The following is a 25,681-nucleotide window of genomic DNA, read 5'->3' as shown; positions in this document are numbered from 1 at the left end:
GGGGGGGGGGGGGGGGGGGTGTGAAGCTAGCAAAGTAGCAGCCAGAGGGAGAGAAAAATAGTACGATGGTCGTGAATGCTACTGCATTTTTTAAGTTTTGTCAAGACAGAAGAGTAGCCGCCAGAGAGAGAAAAGCAAAGAAAGTATGGTGAATACTAACGATGTTGCATTTTTGAGTTTTTGACAAGCGAGCAAACAGAGAGAAGAAAAAATTACACAATGGTTGGCAATGGTATTGCACACGTTCACTGGGTAATGTTGATATGCGCATTATCAAGTCCCATTTTTTTTTTTAGCTTTTTAAAAATTTTTGATTTTTTTAAACAGTAAAACCCAAAAAAAAACTTGCAAAATAGCCTAAAAACATAATTAATAGTGATGCTGTAAAGGACCAAAGTCATATTACCCCTACCACCTAGAGGTGTAAATGAGCTGAGCGGCTCGAAAACCGCTCGGTCAAAACTCGGTCAAATTCTAGCATCTTAGGCTTCTGGCTCGGCGAGTCGGTCACGAGCCATATATAATAATAATAATAATATTATTATTATTATTATTTTTTGAAAGGTAATAATAATAATAATAATAATATTATTATTATTATATATACATAACAAAATATTTTATATATATATATAATTTGAAATACTAAAAATTTAAAATCAAACAGGTTAAATTCGAACTCAAAATTGAACTCGAATTCGAACAAACGAGCTGTTCACGAGCATCTCGAAAATTGCCTAGTTCGAGCTCGAGCATCCGTTCTCACTCGAACGAGGCACCCCTACTACCACCACTTTTTTTCACATTTCTCAAAAAAAAAATGGAGAATCTAGAACTTTAAACTGATTCAAGATTGTTCTGGATTATTCTGAGCACTATTAAGAAGTATAGTTTGATTGCCATTAAACTAACAACTGAAAGCTGCAATCTGGAAGCAAAACTCATCACATGAACAAACCAAGTTAGCACCTAAAGCAGCAATCCAACATTTGGATTGATATCATCTGAAAAAGAACACTATTTTATTAACAGAACCAATTAATATGTACAGTTAACAAAAGATTCATATTAATGGAGATCTTGCAAATCAAAAGCTAAAGAAATCATCCATCACATTAGCATCAGGAGATGCAGAAAACAAAGGATCTTGGAAGCAGAAATTCTCAATCGAACTGAAATCATCGAGCAATCTGTCAAATAAACTGTTATCTGACTGAGAATTCTCAGCCATTCCTGTATCCTTGCTTGCTATACCCTCCTTTGCCTCACGCGCCGCCATGTCCATGTCCGCCGCTTCCTTTGCTTCCTCAGTCTCGATTGTAGGCATGTGGCCCTCGAATAAGGCTATGTGGCTGAACAGTTTATCCTTGCGTGAAAAACTGGTTCGGCACGAGCATTTCCACTTGGATATTCCGCAGTGCTTCATATGGCTCTTCAAATCCGCCATTACTGAGAAGCTCTTCTTGTTGCACCTGTTACAGGAGTACATCTTGGGGCAATGGCTTCTCTTGAAGTGATTCTTCACGCATATTGCGGACTTGAGGGGCCGGAATTTGTTGTGCGATTTGTTGCGCGAACAGCCTGGAAACGGGCAGGAGAAGAGGGCGGGTCGACCCGATCTAAATTCGGAGCATTTCTCCGGCTTCGCTAATGCCTCCGGCGTCTTGAATTTGTTCCCGTGAGCTCGCATGTGCATCCGGAGATTCGCGTCTCGCTTGAATCCTTTTCCGCAAATCTCGCAGAGATGAATATGCTCCGCTAGCAGCTCCACCGCGTCCAGCTCGATGATCTCGTAATCCTCGCCGCCGACGCCCTCCTCCTCCGGTGAGTCCTCGCCGGCACGGTCCTTCGGCGCAAGGAGACCAGATTCCGAACACAGGAGCTTACTAGATGACGTTAGGTTAGAGCATTTGGAATCAGTTCCGTCCGCCGCCTGAGTGGAGCCGAGAAGCGCAACGCCGTTGACGATAATCTGGTGGATGGCGGCGGTGATCTCGGCTGAGACCCTGTCCGTCTCGTGTTTGCCGAGAAGAGTGTTGCTGTTAACCGAGTCGTAGAGGAACTTGTGCAGGGAGTCCACCCGGTCTCGCACGGCGGAGAGGTTGAGCAGAGCAACCCTAGGATCGGCGCCACCGCTGGCGGTGGCTATCCCAGGTGGTTTCGTGGCGGCAGGTGTATGACGTAGATCGCCGATAAATGACATTTTACTTACAAAATTATTTAAAATTAGTTCAGTGTTGAAAGTCGATAGGTTTTTATTTTAAATAAATGCAAGTGAGAGAGAAATATGAAAATTTATTTATAAGCCATCATTTTAAGCACACGCGTGATGTACAGCGTGTCATAACTGGGCCCCACATTTGTCAGTGAGTAACTGGGTCCCACAATTTTTTTTGGGGGGGGATTGAATATGGAAATTGAAAAATATTAATTATGTTTTAGAGATATGTATGAAAAAAAGTATGTATGTATGTACATTTCGTAAGTACATGTTTCTATTGTATTGGTACAAAATTAACATATTTTTCAAATTTTATTTTCTTGTACTAAATACATCGGGGAACATAATAATTTACCTTTCTACGAAGGGCTTACCGGTGTATTATAAGTTTGGTTAGATGTTAAGGGATAAGAAGACGTGTGACCCAGTAAGAAAGGAACAATTCAATATAAATACAAGTCATAGCAGGTAAGGACAATCCACAAAGAAAGTGGAATAAAATGATGTAGCCATAGAGCCCTCATTGGTACAAGGAATAGGACAATGCCCAACTCGAGTATCAATAGGCTACCAATAAGTCATAAAGGAGATCGACCATTCTATAACTAATAAACACTTGCAATTTGCTTGGAAACTTGTAGACTCGTTATCTTAGATATAGGATTTTTTTTGTACATTATTACTTTAGTTTCGCTCATTATCACATTCGTTAACTACATGTTTGATTATGCTCATAATTACAATTTATAATTGCATTATTTTGAAATGTGACCTTTAAGTATACAATTCATATTATACTACTTTGAGATTGCATTTCTAGTTTTCTAGCGAAGTACAAAGTGGTTAGAGTCAATTATGTACATTTGGTGAAATTGGATGATCAAATTGAAGTTGGCAATTGAGTGGCCCTTCACGTACATACATGATACGTTTTTGTATTATTGGACTTGGTTTCGTTGATGGAAGCACTTACGACATCCTTTTTGTCCGTTTCTTTTGCGACGACGTTGCAACATTATTTGCGTGTTAGAATTCGATTTCGTCACAAATATCGCAGTCGCTACCGTCCACTTCATCGTTATCGTTAGTTGTCTCGACGGAGACGCGGCAAGCCATCATCGTCACCTTTGATTTCAAATATATATAATATCCGAGGAAGAAGTTAGTATTATAATTACGCACAAAATAGTATACGGTTTTTCTTGACTTGATTGCTTGGATTGATTGAGTTTGACGTGTTGAGTGGCGATTTGAGAGTCAAGTTCAGTATTTGTGCATTAAAATGTGGTGTTGATCATTATATGTGTGTGTGTTACTAGTTATAACTTTTGACGTAATGTTAAAGGCTTGATTGTGATACCATTCGATTTTGTCAATTAGTATCATGACATGTCATGTGCTAAAATTTCATTCAAAGCATGTTGTGCAATTGAGGTCGATGGAGACTGTTCTTAATCATGATCCTGACATAAATCATCTAACAACTTTGAATTATGATTGATAAATTGGATTAGACATTTAAGTGTGTGTAACTCTACCAAATTAAAATATAATATAAAACATACAGTATTGTAATGTTTTGTTTTTTTTTTTTTTTTTAGGGAAAATGTCAAATAAGTCGCATACATTGAGTTAAACAGTGTAGTAGTTAAGACATTGCTCAGAAACCCAATAAAGATAGTCATAGTTGTCAAGGTTAAAGATATATATATATATAAAAAAAAAGTTATAATTGTCAATGTCTATATCTAGACCTTTACAAGGTGATCACTCTCCTCAAGTTCTAGGGCAAAGGTGGTCATGGTTGTCATTATGACTTTTGAGGTAAAGGTTATGTCCCATGTTGGACAATGCTTAGAAACCCAATAAAGACAATTAATTAAGTCTAAGATATATATAGAAAATAACAATTATCAATGTCTACAAATTAAACTTCTAGGGCTTCCACTATTGCGATTATCAACTTTTGAGACAGAGTAATACTACACGTACTATCATAATTTTTATTATTGTCTTTTTATCTTCCTCTAATAAAATCAAAACATGTGACGAGAGTTTTACTTTATTAGAATACTTATATCATTTTCTTTTGAGACAAAGGTGGCCGCATTCATCAACTTATGAAACAAAAGTGAACATAATTATCTTCATCAAGATTGACTTTTTTCCTATTTTTTATTTTGTCAACCTCTTATAATGAAGTGGGAACTATTGTACTAACAGTAGTATGGGGCCGGTTTGACTTTCCCAATAATAGATTAGGCCTGGACCACAGCCCATCAAGCTAAAACTGGGCCTATCTAGCCCGATACACATATACGAATATATTCTCATCTGAAAATGGGCTCTCCAAATTTTATGCCTTTCGGGCCCATCTCATCTTAGAATTTTAGAAAATACCGCCACTGGATCTTGACAGGACCACCCAGCCCAATATACTTTTGTTCTTTTTTTTTTCATTTTTCTTTTTGTTGAGAAAAGCCCAATACACCCAGCCCAATATACTTTTGTTCTAATTTGTTTTAGTTAAATAAGGAAAATTACATTTTTCGTTCATAAGTTATACTATATTGTAAAATTTGTCTATAAATATTAGTTGTGTTCACAAAAAGTGCAACGTCAATGATAACGTGTATTGTTGAAGCATAAAGAGTCAATATATGTTTGAATTTATGATTTTCAGTTTGAGATGGTCATTTCGTGCCACTAGACCACAATGTTATTGATACATACTCAACTATTTATTAAGTATGTTCAATTTTATTAAAATGAGAGAAAATGAAGAAATTTAAAGAATTGAAATAAACGTGATCGGACGTAATTTCGTTAACGGAACGGCATTGTACCTTACGCAACAAGAAGTGTGCATATCGGCGGTAGGAAAGTTAATGCTGGCATAAAAGTGGGGCCCAGAGAAATATTTACAGCTTGGCACTAATGATGATGATCTGGCACTATCAGGGCAGCAAATAGCGGCGACTTCCATATATTTATGTACGCTTTCATTTATTTAATTTTTCATTTAATCTCTGCGTGGTCCGGAAAAATATTAAATAAATTCTTTTTTAGTTATTTTATTTCTTCATTTGCCATTTTTGTTCTTATCGTCCAAACTCCTTCCCCATACGGAAGCCTGATTTTGCCGTTTCCGACATCGTCTCTGATTTTTCCGGTGAAGAAATAGCCGGTGCCGGAATAATATTATATGTATTTGCACGAACAGATATATACGTGTATATAATTGTTGATACGTAGATATATATATATATATACACACATACGTACACATTAGGAGCGGATGAACTGAGATGGGGGCTACGGGCTCGAAACTGGAGAAAGCGCTAGGAGACCAGTTTCCGGAAGGCGAGAGGTACTTCGGTCTTGAGAATTTCGGGAATACTTGCTATTGTAACAGCGTGCTTCAGGTTCGATTCCTTCGGTTTTTGATTTGCGTTTTGATTGAAAGCTTCGGAATCTGAAACTGGCTTTGATTTTGCATCTGCCGATTAGAACGCGTTGTTTATGTGAATTTCGCAGGGTTTTTTTATGAAATTATTGTGAGCTATGAAATAAATAAGGAAGAAGAGAGTGTGCGCTTTGCCTTTTGGCATGTTCTTAATTCATCCGCGTTAAACCTGTGGAATCTAACAAAATAGCTTAATGTAATTATAAATCAAAGATAGAGGATGTCACATGTTGCCCTAAATTTTGTCTTTGATTGAACTAATGGTAAGAGCTTGCTAAAGTAATTTTTTCCGTTTTCTGCAATATCAATCCAAAAAGATGTCACAGGAATGAGTTTATTGTTTCGAGAACATTTTGCCAAAATGTTTCACTGCATGACTGAATACGGATCCTCTGATATTTTGCAACACATTTTATTCATTTTGTTGAAACTATCTCCAACAGAGACATTGTTTTTGGTTTGTTTGTATTTTTGGAGATATCAGATGTTTGGTTAAGAGGATAAGGAAAACCAGGACTATAACTTGCCATTTTTTAGTCAAAGTATATAATCTGTTGTTTTAGTATATGCTACAATGAGCTCTTCTATAAAGACTATATTCCTTCCATATTTTCCCTAGACTGACTTTAAAACAGCATTTTTTGGCTGACTTAGCCATCCGTAAAGCCAAATTTGATTAATCTTTTAGATGAAAAGATTAATAAAAATATTCAAATGGTAAAATGTAGAAGAAGAAAGGCAATTAAAATGCTCCACTAGAGTATATTGTTGTGATCCTATTTCTGTCATGAAGCTTTCAAATGATTTCTTACGAATCTCTCTTGTTATAATGTTTTTTTCATAGTTTCTTATCTCTTCAAGCTTAAGCCTCATATTAGTCTAAGAACATAAAGAGACCATGTATGTGCCATTTAAGTCAGCTTGGTCTTTTATTATGCTCCACTTAGAGAGAGGGCAAACAGCTTTAATGCACACATAATGGCATAAATCAATAATCACATGCACCTGGTGCACATATATGCATTTAATATATTTATGGGCAAATGATGTGATGGTTTTGGTCTTAACTCTTAATATCATATAAAATTTCTCCTTTGAGACAATGTCAATAATATAGTATTTTCTTCTCCCAAATAATAAATTATTTTCTAATAATAGTGAATACTGAATTTCCTTGTTCACTCAGTTGTCTTGATCTGAACTTTCTTGAATATATTCTTCATCATTTCCACTGTGCTAATGTCTTTGTCTAAATTCACCAAAAAGAAAAGTTATTGAATAGAAAAAACAGGTAAACAAATATTGGAGTATTTGAAGTTTTTACAGTGTCAGTGTTACACTATTAATATTTTAGTGCATTGACATAATCTTAAAGTTGTACCAGAAGAAATTTAAGAAAACAGATTAAAATAATAGAATTCTGTGACACAATTAGTAATTATATAAAAAACACACCGGGTCAATCACATTCTTTCCATGGAAGTAATCCCCAGTTTGGTTTTCTGTGAATGAATACATTGTTTATAGAGAGAGAAAACAAATAAAAAGAAAGAGAAAAAGAAACATTTTGCTCAGACAACATAATTTAATATGATAAAAGTTCTATGATTGATTAATGACCAAAAGCTGTGGCAATCAATGTATATTATTTTGGAAGTTTTTAATGTATGACTGCATTGATGATTAAACTATCTTGTTGGTAACACTTTGTCAAAATTATTTCCTTTTTGTTTTGTGTATATGAACAAGCATTATATCATCATAGTCCTCATCCTTATGCAATTGTTTTTTTTTTTTTTTTTTAATGTAGGCACTCTATTTCTGTGTTCCATTTCGGGAACAGCTACTGGACTACTATTCAAATAACAAAAACCTTGCTGATGCAGATGAAAGTCTCTTGACATGCCTAGCAGACTTATTTATGCAGGTAGTGTTGGTGGTTGTTTTGAGAAACTTTTATGTCTGACATTTCTGCATCTATCTGATTGTCAGAACCAGTAATTGTTACCTTCGTCTTAATATAAAGATGTTTGCAGTTTTCATTACTGATTTAATCTGGAATTTATTTTTTCTTTTTGCTGGTACTGCTATGTTTTTGTTTTGTTTTGTTTTGTTTTTTTTTTTGGGTGGAAGGGTAGGGTAGGGGTACATTCTGATTTTTTTCTTTCTTTTTCCTGGATTGCATTGTGAAAGAGAATTCTAATGATATGTTGGTTGGGGTGTACTCATTTTGAATTCTTTATCTACCCATAGCTGAGTGGTTCACAGGTCTCTTCGCTTTTGCTTTTCTAGATTTATGTATTGTTGACATCATCTCAGGGTATGCAAGTCTGAAGTAATTCTTCATAGTTGATGAATCTACTGTTATTACATTTTTAAAATTTGTATGCATATATTATATGTAGCGATTAACTTTTGGTTTAACTTATGCACTTGGCCGATCTTCTTTATGCAGATTAGCTCACAAAAGAAGAAAACAGGTGTGATTTCTCCAAGACGCTTTGTGCAGAAACTGAAGAAGCAGAACGAGATTTTCCGCAGTTATATGCATCAGGTGTTGTATGAATTCACTGATAAGATTTAGTTTACTAATAAAGTCCTGTCCCAACTTTTATCTTAAAGAATAGAAAATTTAAACATAACACACTGTAGATGTAAATTTCAAAAGCTTTGCCCATTGAAGACCATAAATGTCCCTTCCACTGCTCCACCTATTCTAGGCAGTTAAATTTCTTCTGCTGTTTATGAAGTTTTAGAGGTACTCTCTATATAATAATAAAGCATGTCTCAGCATACTTCTCTAGTTTTCTTCCCTTATGCTATGGACTTACAATTAAAAATCATGCTTTATTATTATATTATTTCTTCAAGCCAACCTTGTGGTTTGATGGCATCACTGTCACTTTCCATAAGGAAGGTCTTAGGTTCGAGTCACATCCCAATCAAGGATCGGCATAATTTGTTGAGCAGATGCTATAATTAGGTTAGAGTGTACTCAAAAAAATATATTATTTCTTCAAATGTGGAAGTCTAAGCTGGTTGCTTTTGAGATTATCAAGATCATTCGTTGATAATTGCTGCAACCTTTGCCTAGGATTTGTGACACTTTGCTGCACTGCCATCATTGAGGCAAACACACCTCACTCGAACGGAATGTTCTAAAATACTGAATTTGTATGGATGTAATGATAGTTGCCTTTTATTTCCTAATAGGTTCTGTGTTCTGAGTCAAAATCTTCTTTTTGTAGGATGCTCACGAATTCCTTAACTATTTGCTGAATGAACTTGTTGACATACTGGAAAAAGAGTCCAATGCTGCCAAGAGTGATCAAGAAATTTCACCATCGGAGAAGATTGCAAATGGACCAAAGACCACCCTTGCCAATGGTACTCATAAGGAACCTCTTGTCACCTGGGTGCACAAAAACTTCCAGGTAGATTTGTCTGGCCTCTTATCAGCTCATACTTATGGGTTGTTGGTTGGGCCTGGTCTAGTAGTCTAGTGCCCTTCTGTTGACCATTAGGTCAGTGTCTCAGGTGTGCATGAATCAAATAGCTGTGAGCATTTGTGCAACCTTATAGCCAACTCCAGCAAGATTGCATTACATCTTAATTTTGTGTAGAAGCATTTGAGTCATTAAGAAGTGTTCGAGTTTACAGCCCATTGTTGCTGGAATTTTAATGAGTAGTTGCAACTGCAATACTTGAATAACGGCAAATGCTCCTGACAAAACCATTCCTGTTCAATTGTTTCCATAGCCACTTCGTATCAGAAAATAATCATCTTTCATGATTGCATATTTCAGGGTATTTTGACTAATGAAACAAGGTGCTTATGTTGTGAGACTGTAACAGCAAGGGATGAAACATTTTTTGACTTGAGCCTTGATATTGAACAGAACAGTTCAATAACAAGCTGCCTTAAGAATTTTAGTTCTACCGAGACTTTGAACGCTGAAGACAAATTTTTTTGCGACAAGTGCTGCAGGTAATTTCTTTGGTTTTTGTGGTGTTGAACTATACTGCCACTCCGAATGTGAAATTACTTCGAGCTGTAGTTTAGATTCTTTTGAGAAACATGTGAAACTGGGAAGGTAAGTAGTGAACGCCTTTGTTTGAGATTGCAGTTTGCAGGAGGCCCAAAAGAGAATGAAGATTAAGAAGCCGCCCCATATCCTAGTGATCCATTTGAAGCGATTCAAGTATATAGAACAACTAGGTCGGTACAAGAAGCTATCTTACCGCGTTGTCTTCCCTCTAGAGCTGAAGTTGAGCAATACAGTCGAGGAGTTAGACGCAGAATACTCCTTATTCGCAGTGGTAGTCCATGTCGGAAGCGGACCCAACCACGGGCACTATGTCAGCCTCGTCAAGAGCCATAACCATTGGCTTTACTTCGACGACGAGAACGTGGAGATGATCGACGAATCTGCTGTCCAGACGTTTTTCGGATCAGCACAGGAGTATTCCAGCAACACGGATCACGGCTACATCCTGTTTTACGAAAGCGTATGTTCTGGCACCACAAGCTGAGAAAAAGAAGTAGCAATTTTGAAAGCACGATTCCTGTGTTTTTAGTGTTCCATTTTCTCCCTTTCATGTTGTGCCAACAATCTCCCAATGTGTACTTCAAATGAAATGTGCAAAATATATGTACCCTACCTAGGTTGTTTCCTTGTACAGAGGTGGTATAAGCTAACCACCTTAAAATTTTCGAGCAATAAATGGGAAAATAGCTGAAGTATATGTTGTAGCTGGCAGGCAAGGGTGTTTGTTCGGTTAGTTCTGTTAGTAACCAAATAACCAAATCGAATTTACAAAATATCTTAACCATCAACTGAATCGAACTTTATATTTCAAAAGTAATTGAACTTTTACTTTTTATAATTGGTCTGTTAACCAATTAATCAAAATATTTTAGTAAAATCTATTTTTTTAATTATAATTTTACACCATAAAATAGCTATTGCATATATAAATATATAAATGACAAAAAATTAAATAAAAATTAGTCTAATAGTATAATTTATGAATTATAAAAATAAAAATAAAAAATAAAATACACACATGTATACTAGCAATTTAGTTAACCAAAACACTTACCAACCGAATACTGAACAAATCAAACTTGCATACATCACCATTCATAACTAATCAACTGAAAAAACATTCTTGTCAGGCCACAACTATATATGTAATTTTCAAGCTGGAAATCTACGAGTTTATTGTACATATATTGGATACAATCAAACTTGCATCATATACAAATTCATCACAAATCAACTTCGAACATTCCAGTTAGGCACATCTATGATTTTTGTCAGGGAAGCAGGAAGCCTATGTATAAACTGCTAGTACTTAAGCATCGATATATACTCCAAGCAAGACGAGAGTTTAGAGATTTTATTACGCAACGGACATGTAGATGTCATCGTCCAACAATGCGTCCAAGTCAATCACATCTTCATCTGATTGACATCAAAATCGTCCAACATGTAGGTGTCATCGTCCAACAATGCGCCCAGGTCAATCAGATCTTCATCAAAATCGCCCACTTCACCTGAATTGCTCGGGTCCCCATCATATTTTTTCTGCAGGATATAAAACCAAATAGGCAAGTTTTAAGTTTACTTCCCGCCTTTCTGGAGAGAGAGTAAAGGCATTTGAAGCATAATGACGTGGGTGTACCTTAGTTTCCTTCATTTCAGAGACGACATTTAGCAGTCTTCGGTATTGATCTCTGGCCTCGGGATATTGAACCATGGATCTCACCCTGGCAAGAGCCTTCTGCAATCTTTCCTCGGTTTGTTTTCTGCCTTCTTTTAGAAAATCAAACTCATCTTCTTGCACGGGTTGGGCTTGCATGCTAGAGGGTTCGGTGACTGTTTCTGGTTTAAACCCACGCAGACCACTGCCTTTTCGTCTCCATCGCAAAATTACCTTCTCCAGTATCCCAACAGACCAGATTATCTTTCCATAGTTCTTCCTGACTTGATGTCCCCTTACATGCGCCTTTTTTTCCAATAGGGGAGGAGAAAGGCAAGAAACAACGAGGCATGAGACTATATATGAAAAAAAAATAAAAAATAAAAAATAAAATAGATGTGTGAAAAGTTGTAAAAGCTTGAGAGAAGCTTCTGTACCCACTAAACCGCACCTGAATTTTAATGATTTGTTGCCGAATTTGAAGAAACTCTTTTCGTCCCTTATAACTGCGGAATTTGTTTTGTATTCGTATTGCAGCAGCGTTAGTTGGTTCATCGTAGTGTCCTGCCCTGTTCTTCGCAGTACGGAGTGAAAGAGCACGCTCATCAGGCAATCCAAATTCACCACCATCGCCATATTCTTTTATCTGCTTCCTTTGGAACGACTCGACCCTGTAGACTTGATGAATGCGAGCAGCAGCTTGGGTTGCATTACGAACAGCTGCCAGAGAGTCCTTCATTGACGGTCCATCTGGCCAATCACCATCGCCAACGGGAGTAGCAACCCGTTCAGAAGCCATTTGCACAGCTGTTAACCCTGAGACTTCAGCGCTTTCATCCTCCCGGTTTTCCTTCAATTTAAGTAGACTAAGGTGGGTGCTCAAGGCAGATTCTGCCAAATAACCAGCAATTCCTTTGTGCCCACTGCTGGATGCTAGGTCAGCAGGTGTTCTACCCGAAGGGTGCTGGGGCGTAGGATCCGTCAAAGCTCCCGGGGCTGCTCCTAGAGAGATGAGGCAACCCACCATCCGTTCTCTGACGTAGCACAAGTTGAAAAAAGTGAAATGAACTCTCAGGAGCTAGTCAAACATTAAGAAAGAAGGAAAACGCCTGAAGAAACTAATAAACACTTCCATCGTGAAAGTAGCCCGTCAAATTCATAAACAGAACTATTAACTAGTTTATAATGGCACCAGATACTCAGATAGATTAAAGGATAATTAAAGATAGTCGCAATTAAAAAATTCAATGCAATACCTTCCATAGAATGCTGCCCAATGGAGTGCTGTCCATCCATTGGCATCTCGAAAATTAACATTTACTCCTGCAGCTAAAGTCGGGGGTACAGCCCAGTCATAACCAAGAGCAGCTGCAAAATGCAGAACACCTTGACCAGCCTCATCCAGTACATTAGCGCCTTTCCCACCTTCGGCGACCTTTTGAAGGAGCCAGTTACGTAAATTATCCTTTAGAAGCTTTTGCAGTAGCTGGTCTTTTGTTTTCTCTCGCAAAAAAGTGTTGTCAGAAGAGAGTTGCATCATGTTTTCCCATTCGCAGTCCTCTTGTAGCAATGAATTAATTTTACGGATGATGTGAGAGATATCATCCACATTCCTAGGTACAGAGTTCAGGGAACTGGACGATCCCAAAGATAACATTCTCACAAATCTCATATGAAGAAGACTTTCACTAGACCCGCCACTACTTCCACTACTAGTGCCATCTTGAGCCTCACTAACTCGGAATTCAAATTCTCTCACTTCACTACATGCTAACCTATTGGAGCATGTTATGTAGAATGGAACTCTTCCCGCCTTTTGAAAAGGTGTGTGGCAACGAAGCACCCCATCTCTTATAATCTCAGCTGGAACTTCCAACTCACCAAACATGCACGCCCAATTATACTTTTCCACCTCTTGGTAAGACTTTAAAAATCTTCCAGTAATTAGAACCTGGTTGTGAAATAATCAGATTATTATTCTAGCCAATAAATGAAATCCCTTGCACTACTTCAAAGTGAAACAGAAACATATTTCATCAATAATCAAACACTCTAAGACTTGCTTAAGATCTACGTAATGTACCTTGATCTCTGTTCCAGCATACGCCCAAGTTGGTGAGAAATCAATAATGCTAAATAACTGATCCTGGGAAAGGGACGGACTAAGCACATAAGGGTCAAGCTGCGCTTGGGAAGCAATGGCAGATTCAGCAACTCCATCTTCATTTCCAACATTTTCCCAATAACTTTGAGAACTGGATTGCATATTTGGCTCTTTTACATCTTCAAGTTCCTTACTTATCCAACGATCAAAGCTGTCAAGTTTTGTCAGTCCTTGTCTTAGAACGCCACCCAACAAGGGTTGCTTGAAAGCCAAATGATCAGTTTTGCCATCCACATTGAAACTGCCATCTGACTCGGCTTTCACAAATCTACCGTTTTGCATAGGATGCTTATCTGGTTCAGTATGAAGTATATTGTACGCCTCCAAGTAATCATGAAATTCCGCATGCTTCTCTTTATCTAACTTGCTAGCAAAATCAAATGTTTGATGCGGTTCCATCTTCTGATCAACTGACCACTCCGATGATTGCAAGGAATTGTCATTAGATGCCTGCATTTCAAGAAGAAGAAGAAGTTATAACATAGTGTTATTTGACAAGTATGTTTCCAAGTTCTAGGCGGTCTTATCAAGAGATCCTGTCACAAAGAAGCAAGTAAAGCAGTGGCTTCGGGGTGGGGGTTTGATCTCTATAGGCGATAGAGGTCTTCATCTATTGTTTAAATGGTGCACGTAGGAAATAGCATTTTCAAGGCAAATTTGGTATGTAAAATTGCACAGAAATTACTACTTCGGGATCATAGCTCACCTGCCATTCTTCTAGGGCATGGAAATGGTTGTCAGCCTCCTGCTTAATACTGAAGTCATTTGTGAAACCAATCATAGCGCTTCCTTGTCCATTGATTGTGTTTATTGCAACAGACTGGGCTGAGGAAATTGAAGGTTGAAATTGTACAGATTGATAATCAGCAGTATTCTTCTCGGAAACATTTCCCCATGATGGGAAATCAAGGTCTCTGCTGGGCATATATGCATTTGCAGTGTTCCTGTTCTGGTTTCCGTGTGTGATTGAGGGGAAGTCCATACCAGAAATAGCTGGATAATAGCCTTGCTGATCATCTGATCAATTTTAAGAAGCGTTGCTTGTTAATGCATATATCACGCCCATAGCAAGAAACGGTTTAAGCAAATCAATTTTAAACAATAAAAATAAAATGACAATAATTTATTACTTGAGAAGGGGGCTGGATAATAAGGAGCAGAAAGCCCATCCTCAGCCTTCGGGATCATGTTTGACTGAAATTCAGTAAAAGAGTGGACTCCGGAAGTTGATTGTTGATTGTACACTGCAGCCAGTTATATTTCACAAAACAAAAGTTATGCTTAGTTTGCAATGTACAGATACAAAATGGGCCTACTATTTGAATTGAGGCTCGGAAATAAAGAAATAATTGTACCTGATTCAACATCTTCATATTCTGAGGCCTGACCACTGTTAAGGCTAGTTGTATCTGTAACATGAGATGTCACTTGGTAATCATATGGGCGTAATTTTGAAGATACTGTACTGCCTACATCTGAGAAGCTGCGCCCATCTTCTTCGCTTTGCTGGAAAACAGGAATAGCTGATTGAGGTGCTCTGGCACGGCTAGAATTCATCCTGTTACCCTGCAAATTAAGCGTGTTCAGATCACCTATAAGTTCCACATGGAGCACAAAAATAAACAAATAAGACTTCCTGAAAATATGCAATTTGCTACTTTCATGGTTCCTAAACCTTGAGAGCTTGATTGTTAACCTTTGTGAGTTGAATAAAAAGGAACGTTCTCTTGTTCCCATGCTCAAATGGAGTAAGCTTCAATGCTCAGATTTGAATATTGTTAATGCTATGTTTGCTGGGAAAAGGGGTATACTTTTCCTCGTAGAAGTGTATCTTGAACCCGTGTTCTTTAGTAAAATTGGAGGTTAGTGTAAGTCCAATCGATCCAATTGTTTTGAGGTTTAAAATTGAGATGACTAAACCTCCATGTTTACTTTCCTATTTTACTTCTTGACTAAACAAGGGAACGATCAAACCCCTCCCCGTTTACCTTGTACTGAACATAGTATAAACATGGGAAAAAAGAATGAACAATCAAAAAAATCATTTTCACAGTCACAGTGGAAAAGTGGAAAGCATAATAATACCTTTACTTCCCGGTAGTGGACAAGAACAATGTTCGACTGTGACCTGGAAAAAGGTTAGCTCTGTAAGAAAATTAGAGCACTTGAAAAAGAAGCACTTATAAAAGAAAGGAATGCAATCGACAACTGAAAAAAAGCTTTGGCTGCGGACAATGCATAGCCTGTTTCTTGGCGGGATTTTCGGGGAAGATAAGGAGAGAAGTTCTAAACAGACAACAAGATCACAAATGCACAATATCCAAAATATTTGAAAAAGGTAGGAGAGGAAAGAGTGCAAAAGAAAGTATATGGAAAACTGCATGACGTGATTCAGATTGATATGCGGGCATGTTATGATGGCAATGCTGAAACATGATTGTTGACATCCTCTTAAGAAAGACATAAACCATATTTGAATTACTTCTAGCATAATAGAGTCATGAACTATCGATAAACATGGTATAAAACAAAAACAAAACAAACAAAAAAATACGGCTGGCCAATTATGTAACGCACTCTTCAAGCAACCAGTAGCTGCGCCGCTGGAAGTTTTCATTCTCTTCTCCGTGAGCATAATAGCAGTGCAACACATCAATGCTTCCAGACTGGAGAAAAGTTATTGCTAGATCAATCAATATGGGCATCATCACACAAACACAATTTTCATAAATAGTATACTATCTGTCAATCATCAAAAGTATGAACCGCCCCAAATTTACCTTGAGCTTTTCATGAGCCTCCTTGACAGTCTTCCCGTCCTTTTTCTTCCTCCAGTTATGCCCATCTTTCCGAAAATATCGTAATACCTTACGGTCAAAAAGAAACAGTGAACCACCTACAAGAGAAAATACAGTTACACTAATTACTTATCCAAGCAATTCAAAGAACTGAAGATTGATACTGTGCTAAGTTAATAAACTATTGGCTAAAGGAGCATACTTGGAGGCCTAGTTGGAGGCTCGGGAGCAATCCGAAATTTCTGGTAATTCGAAAGTATTTCACAGATTTCAGCTGGGCGGAGCCAACGATGTTGTGCTTCTAACAGTATCTGCTCAATATCTGCATTCACCGCATGTTATGTTAAAGTATTTGGAAAATTCTCACAGATTACAAATCTTTTTTTTAAAACAAAATAAAACGATAGTACTTGCATATAGATTAGAAGTGGAAGCCATTAAATAATGAGCCGGAATCACATAAGCAAGCAGCTCTGTCAACCTTAAATAACAGTATTTACAACTATAGCTGGCATGCCAAGCCACAATGTCAACAAGGATACTAAAACTACTAAAACATCCTTCAATAGTTCAACAACCACCTTACAATTTAAAGGTTTTCACCCATTCTTGATAAGTTAATCAAAAAGTCAATGAGTACAATTGTTCTAGATTTCTAGACAATCTTATAAAGAGTGATAAACAAATCAACAGCAATCCACAAACACATGGCTAACTTAGTTTTAATCCAACCCCACCCCCCAACCAGAGCACACACACATCCCAATATGCTATCTTTCACTTGAAAAATTATCAAATTACTGCATTTTGGATGGTTTGAGCTACTAAACCTCCAAAAATACGAGTTCAAAAAACAAACAAAAAAAATGAATTTTTGAGAGACATAGCTATCCATACACACACACAACAGATAATGAGACACTAAATCATAAATTAGTATTCTAAAATCTAAAGAACAATCATTTCCAAATCCCTTCTAGAAGAAGAATAAAATCCGAAACAGTGGCTGTTAATAATTAACATTAAAAGCAAGTAGCAATATTTAGCACCAGATATCCAACATTAAGATTTACACAACAGGCTGTAGCTTCTAATTTATATATTAGAACCCCCCAAACCAGCTATAGAACTCACCTAATTGAGCATTAAGACCCTGGCGCCGACTCTCCGCGGCCATAAAAACAGCTCAGGAACACTACAGGTAAATTTTCACCGAGATCTCAAGGCTCCAAGCTTTGTGAATTCCAGAAAACATCAGAGTAAATCCACCGTACAGAGCTTCTGAGCAAGCTTGATTTCGAGTACAAATCAATAAAAAATGTGAAATTGATCAGGGAAATCTAAAAGCAGTGAGCTTGATGAATATAAAATTAAGAATAAAAACGCGGTTATCAGAGAGAGAGAGAGAGGAGGAAGAGGAAGGAGGATAGATCATAGAGTGGCCGTCGAATTGGAATCCAGTTAAGTTCAGACAGGGACTTGGATGAGAGATGATGCAAGACCTGAGTCAAAGTTGACGCGAGCGATTTCTACGCCCTACGCCGTATTGCACACACCTATTTATTACCTATATGAATATTATACATACAACACCGTACTGCCCTATTGGATACAAATGGAAGGTAGAGTCTTTTTAGAACATTTATCAATGGAGATTTTTCTCAATTTTTGAGGATTTTTTTGTAAATGTGAATAGAAAAGATAAAAAATAATAGGAGATTAAAAAAAATAAAACAAAAATGATATTAAAAAAAATATATCTGTCAAGCTTGCTTGACGCGCTCGCATGGACGGCTGCTGTGCGCGAAACACGCACAGCAGCGGTTGATTGTAAAGTTTTTTGGTTAGCTTTTATTGTGCTATTAACTCTCCTTTGCAGATGCTTCCTTCCCCCTCTCTCTCATGCCATGTTAGTTCTTTATTGGACAATAACCAAATGAAATCCACTGGTAGGGGTGCTCTTAGGCATTTCTCAATAGTTAAATTTTGGTGTGATTTTTGAGTAGTTTTTGTAAGTATGATTAAAAAAAAGAAAATGAGATGGAGAAAAAAAATAAAAGAAACAAAAAAACAAAACAAAATATAAAGCTGAAAAAAATAAATAAAATAATATATTTAAACGCCCAGGCATTGCACACGCCCGCATGGGCGCGAGGATTGCGCCTCATGCATGTGAGGCGCAGTCCTTTCTCACATTGTGGGACATACCAAAGTCTGCAAAAAACCCCTCATTTGCCGGGCATACTCTTCCCTTCTCTCTTTTCCGCTCTCTCTCCTCCACCATGTCAACAAAAATCATTAAAAATCATGCAAAATTGACTAATGGGGATGGCCTTAAGAGTATCCTTAATAGTAGGGTTTTTTACAGTTTTTTAAAAGTTTTCATAAGTGTGATTAAAAAAATATAAAATGGGAGGAAAAAAAAAACAAATTTGATTTATTAAAAATAAATAAATTTAAAAGTTATCTATCATGTGCACTTCTTGTGCCTTTCACGCACGGTTTTCGCGGTTGAAACATTAAAGTTGTGCGTCCCACTTTATGCGTGCTTCTTGTGCCTTTCACGCATGATTTTCGCTATTGAAACATTAAAGTTGTGGGTCCCACTTTATGCGTGCTTCTTGTGCCTTTCACGCACGATTTCACGGTTGAAACATTAAAGTTGTGGGTCCCACTTTATGCGCGTTTCTTGTGCCTTTCGCGCACGGTTTTCGCGGTTTAAGCATTAAAGTTGTGGGTCCCACTTTATGCGCGCTTCTTGTGCCTTTCACGCACGGTTTTCGCGGCTGAAAAATTAAAGTTGTGAGTCCCACTTTATGCGCGCTTCTTGTGCCTTTCACGCACGGTTTTCACGGCTGAAAAATTAAAGTTGTGGATCCCACTTTATGCGCGATTCTTGTGCCTTTCACGCACGGTTTTCGCAGCTGAAACATTAAAGTTGTGGGTTCCACTTTCTGCGCGCTTCTTGTGCCTTTCACACACGGTTTCCATGTAGCCCACACACACACACGCACACAAAAAAAATTCTTATAAATTAATTTGCTTATCTTTATCTATTCTCTTCCCTTCACCTCATCCCAATCAAGTAACCAACAAAAAATGTTGTTGGAGGTACTCTTACAAACCGTGAATTATTAGATAACAACGAATTTAGCATTTATATTATAAGTATCGTCGCTTTAAATTGTGGAGCTATCAGTAAAAATGTAAAATAACACTTGTTATCTTTTAGATAAATTTTATTGATGTTTTCTAGAAAATCTAGTTGATCATAGATGACAATGTACCTTCACATTGTATTTTCCTTCTCCTACCAAACTCCCACTCCGTCTCAATGACTTAGTGACTATAAACATAAAAATGTAAACCATTGATATATTGAACTTGAAAATGAGCAATCAAATGCCATGAGTCCAATTACTCGAGGTAGATTGAAGTGTTAATTAAACCACTAAGTAACGAACTCAGTTAAACAATTAATGTTCCTTGAATGATTACATTTTGAACTAGTTCAATAGTTATTAGAATATCGTAGTTCACCAAAATAAGAATACACGCAATCATAAAAGCATTAAAGAACACAAAGGTTTGGGTAACCTAATTCGGAATAACCAACTCCTACACATGAGAGGCATCCCATGAAATGACTGTCTGATTATTCATTGAACTTAATGAAGCGTTATATCGAATCACATTGAAAAACATAAAAGACTCAAAAGTGTATTGCTATAATTGAAGAACTGGCGTGTGATCTCCCGATCATTCGAATTGAATCCCCTCCCCACCCCCCCCTCCCCCCCAATTGCAGCATATATGACTTATGTCAATTCCATGAGATTAAACATGATGTGATCAACAACAATTTTTGCGATGGACTTGATGTATAATTATTTATCAGCTCAAGAAAAATTATCAAGTCATCTGTTTAGCTCCTGAATTTCTCTTAAAGCGTATATAATTTTCTATGTAAATTATTAATCTTTAGTAAAGAGAAGATCACACTTGAAAATAATTAAGCCTCATAAAAGTTTTAGTTGAATAACTTTCTTAAATTTATGCTCGAACAATCTTCTAAATAGTTCAGTTTTCAACCTTCAATTTGTAGAGTTAAATAAAAAAATTTCAGATATTTAGTTAAAATTTTTATAATTCACACACTTAATTACACTTCCATGAATAGATATAGGCTTTATACTTCAACTACATCTCAAAATAGGACTTCTCAGTCTTCTCCAATCCCTAGTTGAAGCTCCTCTATCTCTCCGTCAAATTACGGAACAAACCCCTCCCCTGCCACCACCGCAGGCATCTCTTTTCCGCATCGACACTCCACCCTTTCACTACCGATTGATATTCTCCATTATCCGTTTACAATACAGGGAAAAAGTCCGCACCTTTAGAAAGCGATGGCTGTTGCGACCTATGGGCAGCTGAATCTGGACGAGTCTCCGGCATGGGGGTCTCGGAGCGTGGATTGCTTCGAAAAGCTGGAGCAAATCGGAGAAGGCACTTACGGGTTAGCTTTTGCCCTTCTTTAATCGATGAAAGATAGAAAGCTGTGAGCTTTTTATTTTTGAAATTTTAAATTTGATTTAATTGAGATGTATGTACCAATTTTGTGTTTGGGTTTCATATCTTTCTTATTTGATTCAACTGTTGAAGTAAAACTTTCAATATGTGACTTAGGGTTAATAGCTATTAGCTACTGCCAAATTCGAGAATGCCCCTTTGATCCATTAGTGGTTGTTTAGTTGGGGTTTCATACACAGGCTCTTTCTTTCTTTCTTTCTTTCTTCATAGCTCAGTTATCTTCAGCTGGTGTTTTTGTGTATAGGGGAAAGTAGAGTATGCATCTTTTTTGAGTCTCAACATATTCTTTTCTTTATTTTTTCACTGTGTCCTTTACTTTTGTCTATTCATCTTTGTTCCATCTGGTGATTAGTGTTTTTTTCCCCTAAAAATTATGCTTCTTAGATAGAAGTAACTGCTGGGTTTGGATGAGTAAGTTTTCATTTGACCCAGGACTACAAATTTGGTTCAATTCCCCCCTGTATGCACTTGTGTTCTATTTATGCTGGGGCGCATATGGGATAATGAATAATCATATTTGCTGCTTAGATTGAGCAATTGCTACTCTTCTACCTTCATGTGAGTCAAGTCTGTAACATTTTTTCTGGAAAGAGCATGCTGAAAAAAATAGGTGTTCCATTTTGTTCAACAACACTTTTAGCTTGTTTCCCAAAAAAAAAAAAAACTTTTAGCCTTGCTACCATATGAATAATCAAATGTTCCATTTCAAGCATTAGGTGATGACATGTTTGCCACATGGTGTTTCTTTCCGCTGCTATTTGGAAACTGCTGGAGCTTCTCTTTTGTTTCGGGACCTTGTTTTTCTTATTTGTAAATTGCAAAATTTTGTAGGCCATTGACATGTTGGAAATTTGTAATCATGATTCTTTCATTGATAAGTTCTTTTTAGTTATAGTGCACTTAACTCGGGAAGTTTTAATATCAAAATTTGTACAGAGTAATAAAATGAGAGGTTGACAACAACCATATAGGCTATACAGTTTGCCCTTAGAAATAAGAAAGGATATTAAAGGCCTTCGTCTAAATAAGCATTTATACATGGGATGTCCATGATACAAACTTGTTCTCGTATTATTATTATTTTTTGAAAAAAAATGTTATTCATTTGACTTGTATGTTCTGCATGTGCTCATACTGGTCTTTTCCGACAGGCAAGTATTTATGGCCAGAGAAAAAAGAACTGGAGAAATTGTTGCTTTAAAGAAGATCCGTATGGACAATGAAAAAGAAGGGGTATAAAGTATAATCTTTTTCTTCGGTTATTCTGTACCATATACTCAAATCGTATAGTCTAATGCCAGTAAATTTCCTCTATCTCCTCAGTTCCCAATAACTGCCATTCGGGAAATCAAAATTCTAAAGAAATTACAGCATGAAAATGTAATCAAGTTGAAAGAGATTGTGACTTCCCAAGGTACCTTGGTTTTCTAGATACTCTGATCTGCCATATCCCTTTAAGCTTGTAGGAGTTTTGTAACCTTTTCTCATTAACCTGTTAATCTAAACTTTTGTTGAAGGCCCCGAAGGAGATGAGCCGGAGAGGACAGGTACTGAAAGTGTACATTATATAGATTTTTATTTTGTTTTCCTTCTAAACATGTGGGAATAACATATATGACTTGGATTTTTTTTCCCAAGTACAGATAACAATAAGTACAAGGGCAACATTTATATGGTGTTTGAGTACATGGACCATGACTTGACTGGCCTCGCAGATCGTCCTGGACTCAGATTCTCAATTCCACAAATTAAAGTACTGTAAGCCTAGCAAGCAAAGATAACTATTTCCATGTGAGATTATATTGATCCAATTGCTTTGCAGCTTCACTAATGGTATTCTTTTCCAGTGTTACATGAAGCAGCTACTTACCGGTCTTCATTACTGTCATGTCAACCAAGTTCTTCATAGGGATATCAAAGGTCATCCCCGAGGCCTCATTTATGCCGATCTTCATTTTAATCCTCCAGAAGGATAATGGAACCATTTGACCTTCATTTATTTATTTATTATTTTTCAGGTTCCAACCTTCTCATAGATAATGAGGGAAACCTGAAGCTTGCTGATTTTGGACTGGCTAGATCCTTTTCTGGTGATCAGAATGCTAATCTGACAAATCGTGTCATAACTCTGTGGTACAGGTAATTCCTGACTCTAATTGGAACATGGCTTGTTAATTATTGTCACTTTGATAGTTTGAAAGTTGAAACTGTTTGGTTTGTGCAATTCCTCTTACATTTATAATGTTTTTATCAGACCTCCAGAGCTGTTGCTTGGAGCCACAAAATATGGTCCGGCTGTTGACATGTGGTCTGTTGGTTGTATATTTGCTGAGCTTTTATATGGGAAACCAATCTTACCCGGGAAAAATGAGGTTAGCTTTATCAGAAATTATATATTTGTTTTTCCTAAGTGCATAATGGGCTTTGCCCGTTAGTTCATTGTAATAATTTAATTAGGTGATTTGTGGTCTCACTAGGCACATGGCTTTCTATACCTTAGTGGGATCATTACCTTGACTTGACAGGAGATGGTAATCTCTTAACATGAATAAATGGCGTTCCTTTTGATCTACTCTCTGGCAACAAATGCGAGTAAAGTTACTGACATTGTTTTTGAAACAGGATATCAACTATAACCATAATTTTTTTAGGCTGGCATGGTGCCTACTGTAGTGGTAAGGGGTGCTGAGCATCCCCTCGCTATTTTATTAAAAATAAATTTGAAGCACAATGAAGAGGGATACAAAGAGCCTAACCTTCTTAGCTAGGAAAAGCGAACATCTCTAAAGTGAGAAAACTATAATCACAACTTAATTTATACTTGAGGGGAGTATAAAGCAATAAATAAGGTCCGTAAGACACCTAGCAAAGTTTCTGAATATTTCTTTATTTTTCTTTTTGACGCTTTGTTTTCTTAAAAATTACTCCCCGTATGCGAAATTCTTTTATTACTCTGTAGTTACTGAAGATCAGTTCCCTTCTTTGAACTTGTGTTGCAGCCTGAACAGTTGAATAAAATATTTGAGCTTTGTGGAACCCCTGATGAAATTAACTGGCCTGGGGTTTCAAAGGTTCCATGGTACAACAAATTCAAGCCAACACGGCCCATGAAAAGACGAGTCAGAGAAACGTTCAGGCAGTTGAGTATACCATTTTCCTATTATACAATCATTTGAAGTGCCTATCTGGCGAGATGCCCAACATATTTGTTAACTATTTACTTAATGATAAACTTCTCCACAGCTTTGATCGCCATGCTTTGGATCTTCTGGATAAAATGCTGACTCTTGATCCCTCTCAGGTAATTTTTGTTGCCATGATGTTTGTCAGACTATTATGAGAACGATTTTACTATCAATTACTCTAAACTGTGAAACACACTGAATGTTATTAAGTGGGATTGAGTTATGTTACTCCGTATTTGTTAACCAGGAAGCTCACCCGATAAAAAAAATAAAATAAAATAGAATGTCGTATTCCTCTTTTCACATATTCCCATTGATCTTTTGTATAATATGGCTTGCGTGTGAAAAGGACTTGGGAAGGTTTGCTCGACTATGTTTCTTTAGAGGCACATCTTGAATATAGATAATACAAACTTTTACCCAGCTGCATTCTAACTGTGCATTTATTAACCAACGTTGCATAATTGCTTCTCAATTTATGTAGAGGATATCTGCAAAGGATGCACTGGATGCTGAATACTTTTGGACGGACCCTTTACCTTGTGATCCAAAGACGTATGATAAGTGTCTTTACAGCTTTTGCTTCACCTTGTTTGTGTTATTTCCATCCAATGGTTCATGTATAATTCGATTGCTGCTTGCCTTTTATTGTTACAATATGTTCGTAAACTTTATTTTTTCCTCTTTTTAGTTTGCCGAAGTACGAATCATCCCATGAATTCCAGACAAAGAAGAAACGACAACAGCAGCGACAACATGAGGAGATGGCAAAAAGACAAAAGCTGCAGCACCCGCAACAGCATACCCGCCTCCCTCCCATCCAACCTGGACAAGCTCATCCTCAGCACTGGGGTGGACCTAACAATCCCATGAACAATGCCCAGGCTACAATCTCTGCTGGACCTAGTAATCATCAGTATGGAAAGTCTCGAGGTCCTGCTGGAGGACAGGGCAGATACCCTCCAGGAGGGAACCCCAGTGGTGGATATTATCAAGACCGCGGGGGACAAGGTGGAAATTACAGTAGTGGCCCTTATCCACCGCAGGGACGAGCTCCTCCCTACCCTGCAAGTGGTGTGGCTAACAGTGGACCACGGGGAGCAAGCGGTGGGTATGGAGTTCCTCCAAATTACTCCCAAAGTGGTCAATATGGCGGTTCCAATACTGGCAGAGGTCCAAACCAAATGGGAGGTAACCGGAACCAGCAGTATGGATGGCACCAATAGGCGTCATATATACATGCAATGTAGAAGAGGATGTAATGGCTAGACAATGGTCACTGGATCAGAAAAATTTTAAAATGGTGTAATAGAATGCTGCAAAGGAGATATTTTTTATTTGTAGGAACTTGTGACTAGATATGTATAGATGTAGCTTTTTGTCTGAGCTTACTTGTGGTGTTGTCAATTGAAACTGATCTCAACTTGTATTAACTAAATTTTTATTTTTATTTTTTCTAATCATCTGTTAGGGAAGGAATGTGTCAACCCTAATCTCCATTTGAGCAGCAATACAAGCATGCTGTGTTTTCATTACCCTTTATATATTTGT

The 25,681-nt window shown here is 37.3% G+C and overlaps 4 protein-coding genes across 4 annotated transcripts; 2 read left to right on the top strand and 2 right to left on the bottom strand.

Annotated features, from left to right (window-relative positions):
- Positions 1–994: 994 nt before the first annotated feature.
- On the bottom strand, positions 995–2,282 carry LOC115997933 (zinc finger protein STOP1 homolog). Its single transcript, XM_031237357.1, has one exon. The coding sequence runs from the start codon at positions 2,201–2,203 to the stop codon at positions 1,088–1,090; it is 1,116 nt and encodes a 371-aa protein (XP_031093217.1). The 5' UTR covers positions 2,204–2,282; the 3' UTR covers positions 995–1,087.
- Positions 2,283–5,254: 2,972 nt separating this feature from the next.
- Positions 5,255–10,440, top strand: LOC116000201 (ubiquitin carboxyl-terminal hydrolase 4-like). The gene is made up of 6 exons (XM_031240233.1): positions 5,255–5,646; positions 7,498–7,614; positions 8,143–8,241; positions 8,936–9,121; positions 9,494–9,675; positions 9,815–10,440. Exons 1-6 carry the CDS (start codon positions 5,530–5,532, stop codon positions 10,218–10,220), a joined length of 1,107 nt encoding a protein of 368 aa, XP_031096093.1. The 5' UTR covers positions 5,255–5,529; the 3' UTR covers positions 10,221–10,440.
- A 358-nt stretch (positions 10,441–10,798) lies between these two features.
- LOC115998359 (calmodulin-binding transcription activator 3-like) lies at positions 10,799–17,895 on the bottom strand. Its single transcript, XM_031237914.1, has 13 exons — positions 17,490–17,895; positions 16,558–16,677; positions 16,338–16,453; positions 16,135–16,223; positions 15,643–15,685; positions 14,913–15,123; positions 14,688–14,801; positions 14,264–14,574; positions 13,477–14,007; positions 12,650–13,344; positions 11,845–12,427; positions 11,376–11,699; positions 10,799–11,278 (listed from the first exon to the last, which is right to left on the bottom strand). The coding sequence occupies exons 1-13, from the start codon at positions 17,530–17,532 to the stop codon at positions 11,144–11,146; spliced, it is 3,315 nt and encodes a 1,104-aa protein (XP_031093774.1). The 5' UTR covers positions 17,533–17,895; the 3' UTR covers positions 10,799–11,143.
- A 2,663-nt stretch (positions 17,896–20,558) lies between these two features.
- On the top strand, positions 20,559–25,665 carry LOC115999816 (cyclin-dependent kinase C-1-like). The gene is made up of 12 exons (XM_031239741.1): positions 20,559–20,871; positions 22,097–22,178; positions 22,269–22,359; positions 22,463–22,492; positions 22,589–22,698; positions 22,793–22,865; positions 22,964–23,084; positions 23,200–23,317; positions 23,945–24,084; positions 24,189–24,246; positions 24,615–24,685; positions 24,822–25,665. The coding sequence occupies exons 1-12, from the start codon at positions 20,762–20,764 to the stop codon at positions 25,354–25,356; spliced, it is 1,539 nt and encodes a 512-aa protein (XP_031095601.1). The 5' UTR covers positions 20,559–20,761; the 3' UTR covers positions 25,357–25,665.
- Positions 25,666–25,681: the final 16 nt, after the last annotated feature.

The sequence above is a fragment of the Ipomoea triloba genome, chromosome 12, assembly GCF_003576645.1.
Source record: "Ipomoea triloba cultivar NCNSP0323 chromosome 12, ASM357664v1".
Classification (NCBI taxonomy): domain Eukaryota; kingdom Viridiplantae; phylum Streptophyta; class Magnoliopsida; order Solanales; family Convolvulaceae; genus Ipomoea; species Ipomoea triloba.
Note: the sequence above shows the minus strand (reverse complement) of the source record. Positions and strands in the feature narration are given on the sequence as shown.

What these genes read in the sequence shown, in the direction of transcription:
- LOC115997933 (XM_031237357.1), bottom strand. Translation starts at nt 2,203, where the DNA reads ATGTCATTTATCGGCGATCTACGTCATACACCTGCCGCCACGAAACCA.
- LOC116000201 (XM_031240233.1), top strand. Translation starts at nt 5,530, where the DNA reads ATGGGGGCTACGGGCTCGAAACTGGAGAAAGCGCTAGGAGACCAGTTT. An exon ending in TCCGCAGTTATATGCATCAG is followed by an intron (nt 8,242 to 8,935) that starts GTGTTGTATGAA and finishes TTCTTTTTGTAG; the next exon opens with GATGCTCACGAATTCCTTAA. An exon ending in TTTTGCGACAAGTGCTGCAG is followed by an intron (nt 9,676 to 9,814) that starts GTAATTTCTTTG and finishes TTGAGATTGCAG; the next exon opens with TTTGCAGGAGGCCCAAAAGA.
- LOC115998359 (XM_031237914.1), bottom strand. Translation starts at nt 17,532, where the DNA reads ATGGCCGCGGAGAGTCGGCGCCAGGGTCTTAATGCTCAATTAG. An exon ending in GGGTCTTAATGCTCAATTAG is followed by an intron (nt 16,678 to 17,489) that starts GTGAGTTCTATA and finishes CGGTGAATGCAG; the next exon opens with ATATTGAGCAGATACTGTTA. An exon ending in TTATCCAGCCCCCTTCTCAA is followed by an intron (nt 14,575 to 14,687) that starts GTAATAAATTAT and finishes AAAATTGATCAG; the next exon opens with ATGATCAGCAAGGCTATTAT.
- LOC115999816 (XM_031239741.1), top strand. Translation starts at nt 20,762, where the DNA reads ATGGCTGTTGCGACCTATGGGCAGCTGAATCTGGACGAGTCTCCGGCA. An exon ending in TCTTACCCGGGAAAAATGAG is followed by an intron (nt 23,318 to 23,944) that starts GTTAGCTTTATC and finishes CTTGTGTTGCAG; the next exon opens with CCTGAACAGTTGAATAAAAT. An exon ending in TTACCTTGTGATCCAAAGAC is followed by an intron (nt 24,686 to 24,821) that starts GTATGATAAGTG and finishes TCCTCTTTTTAG; the next exon opens with TTTGCCGAAGTACGAATCAT.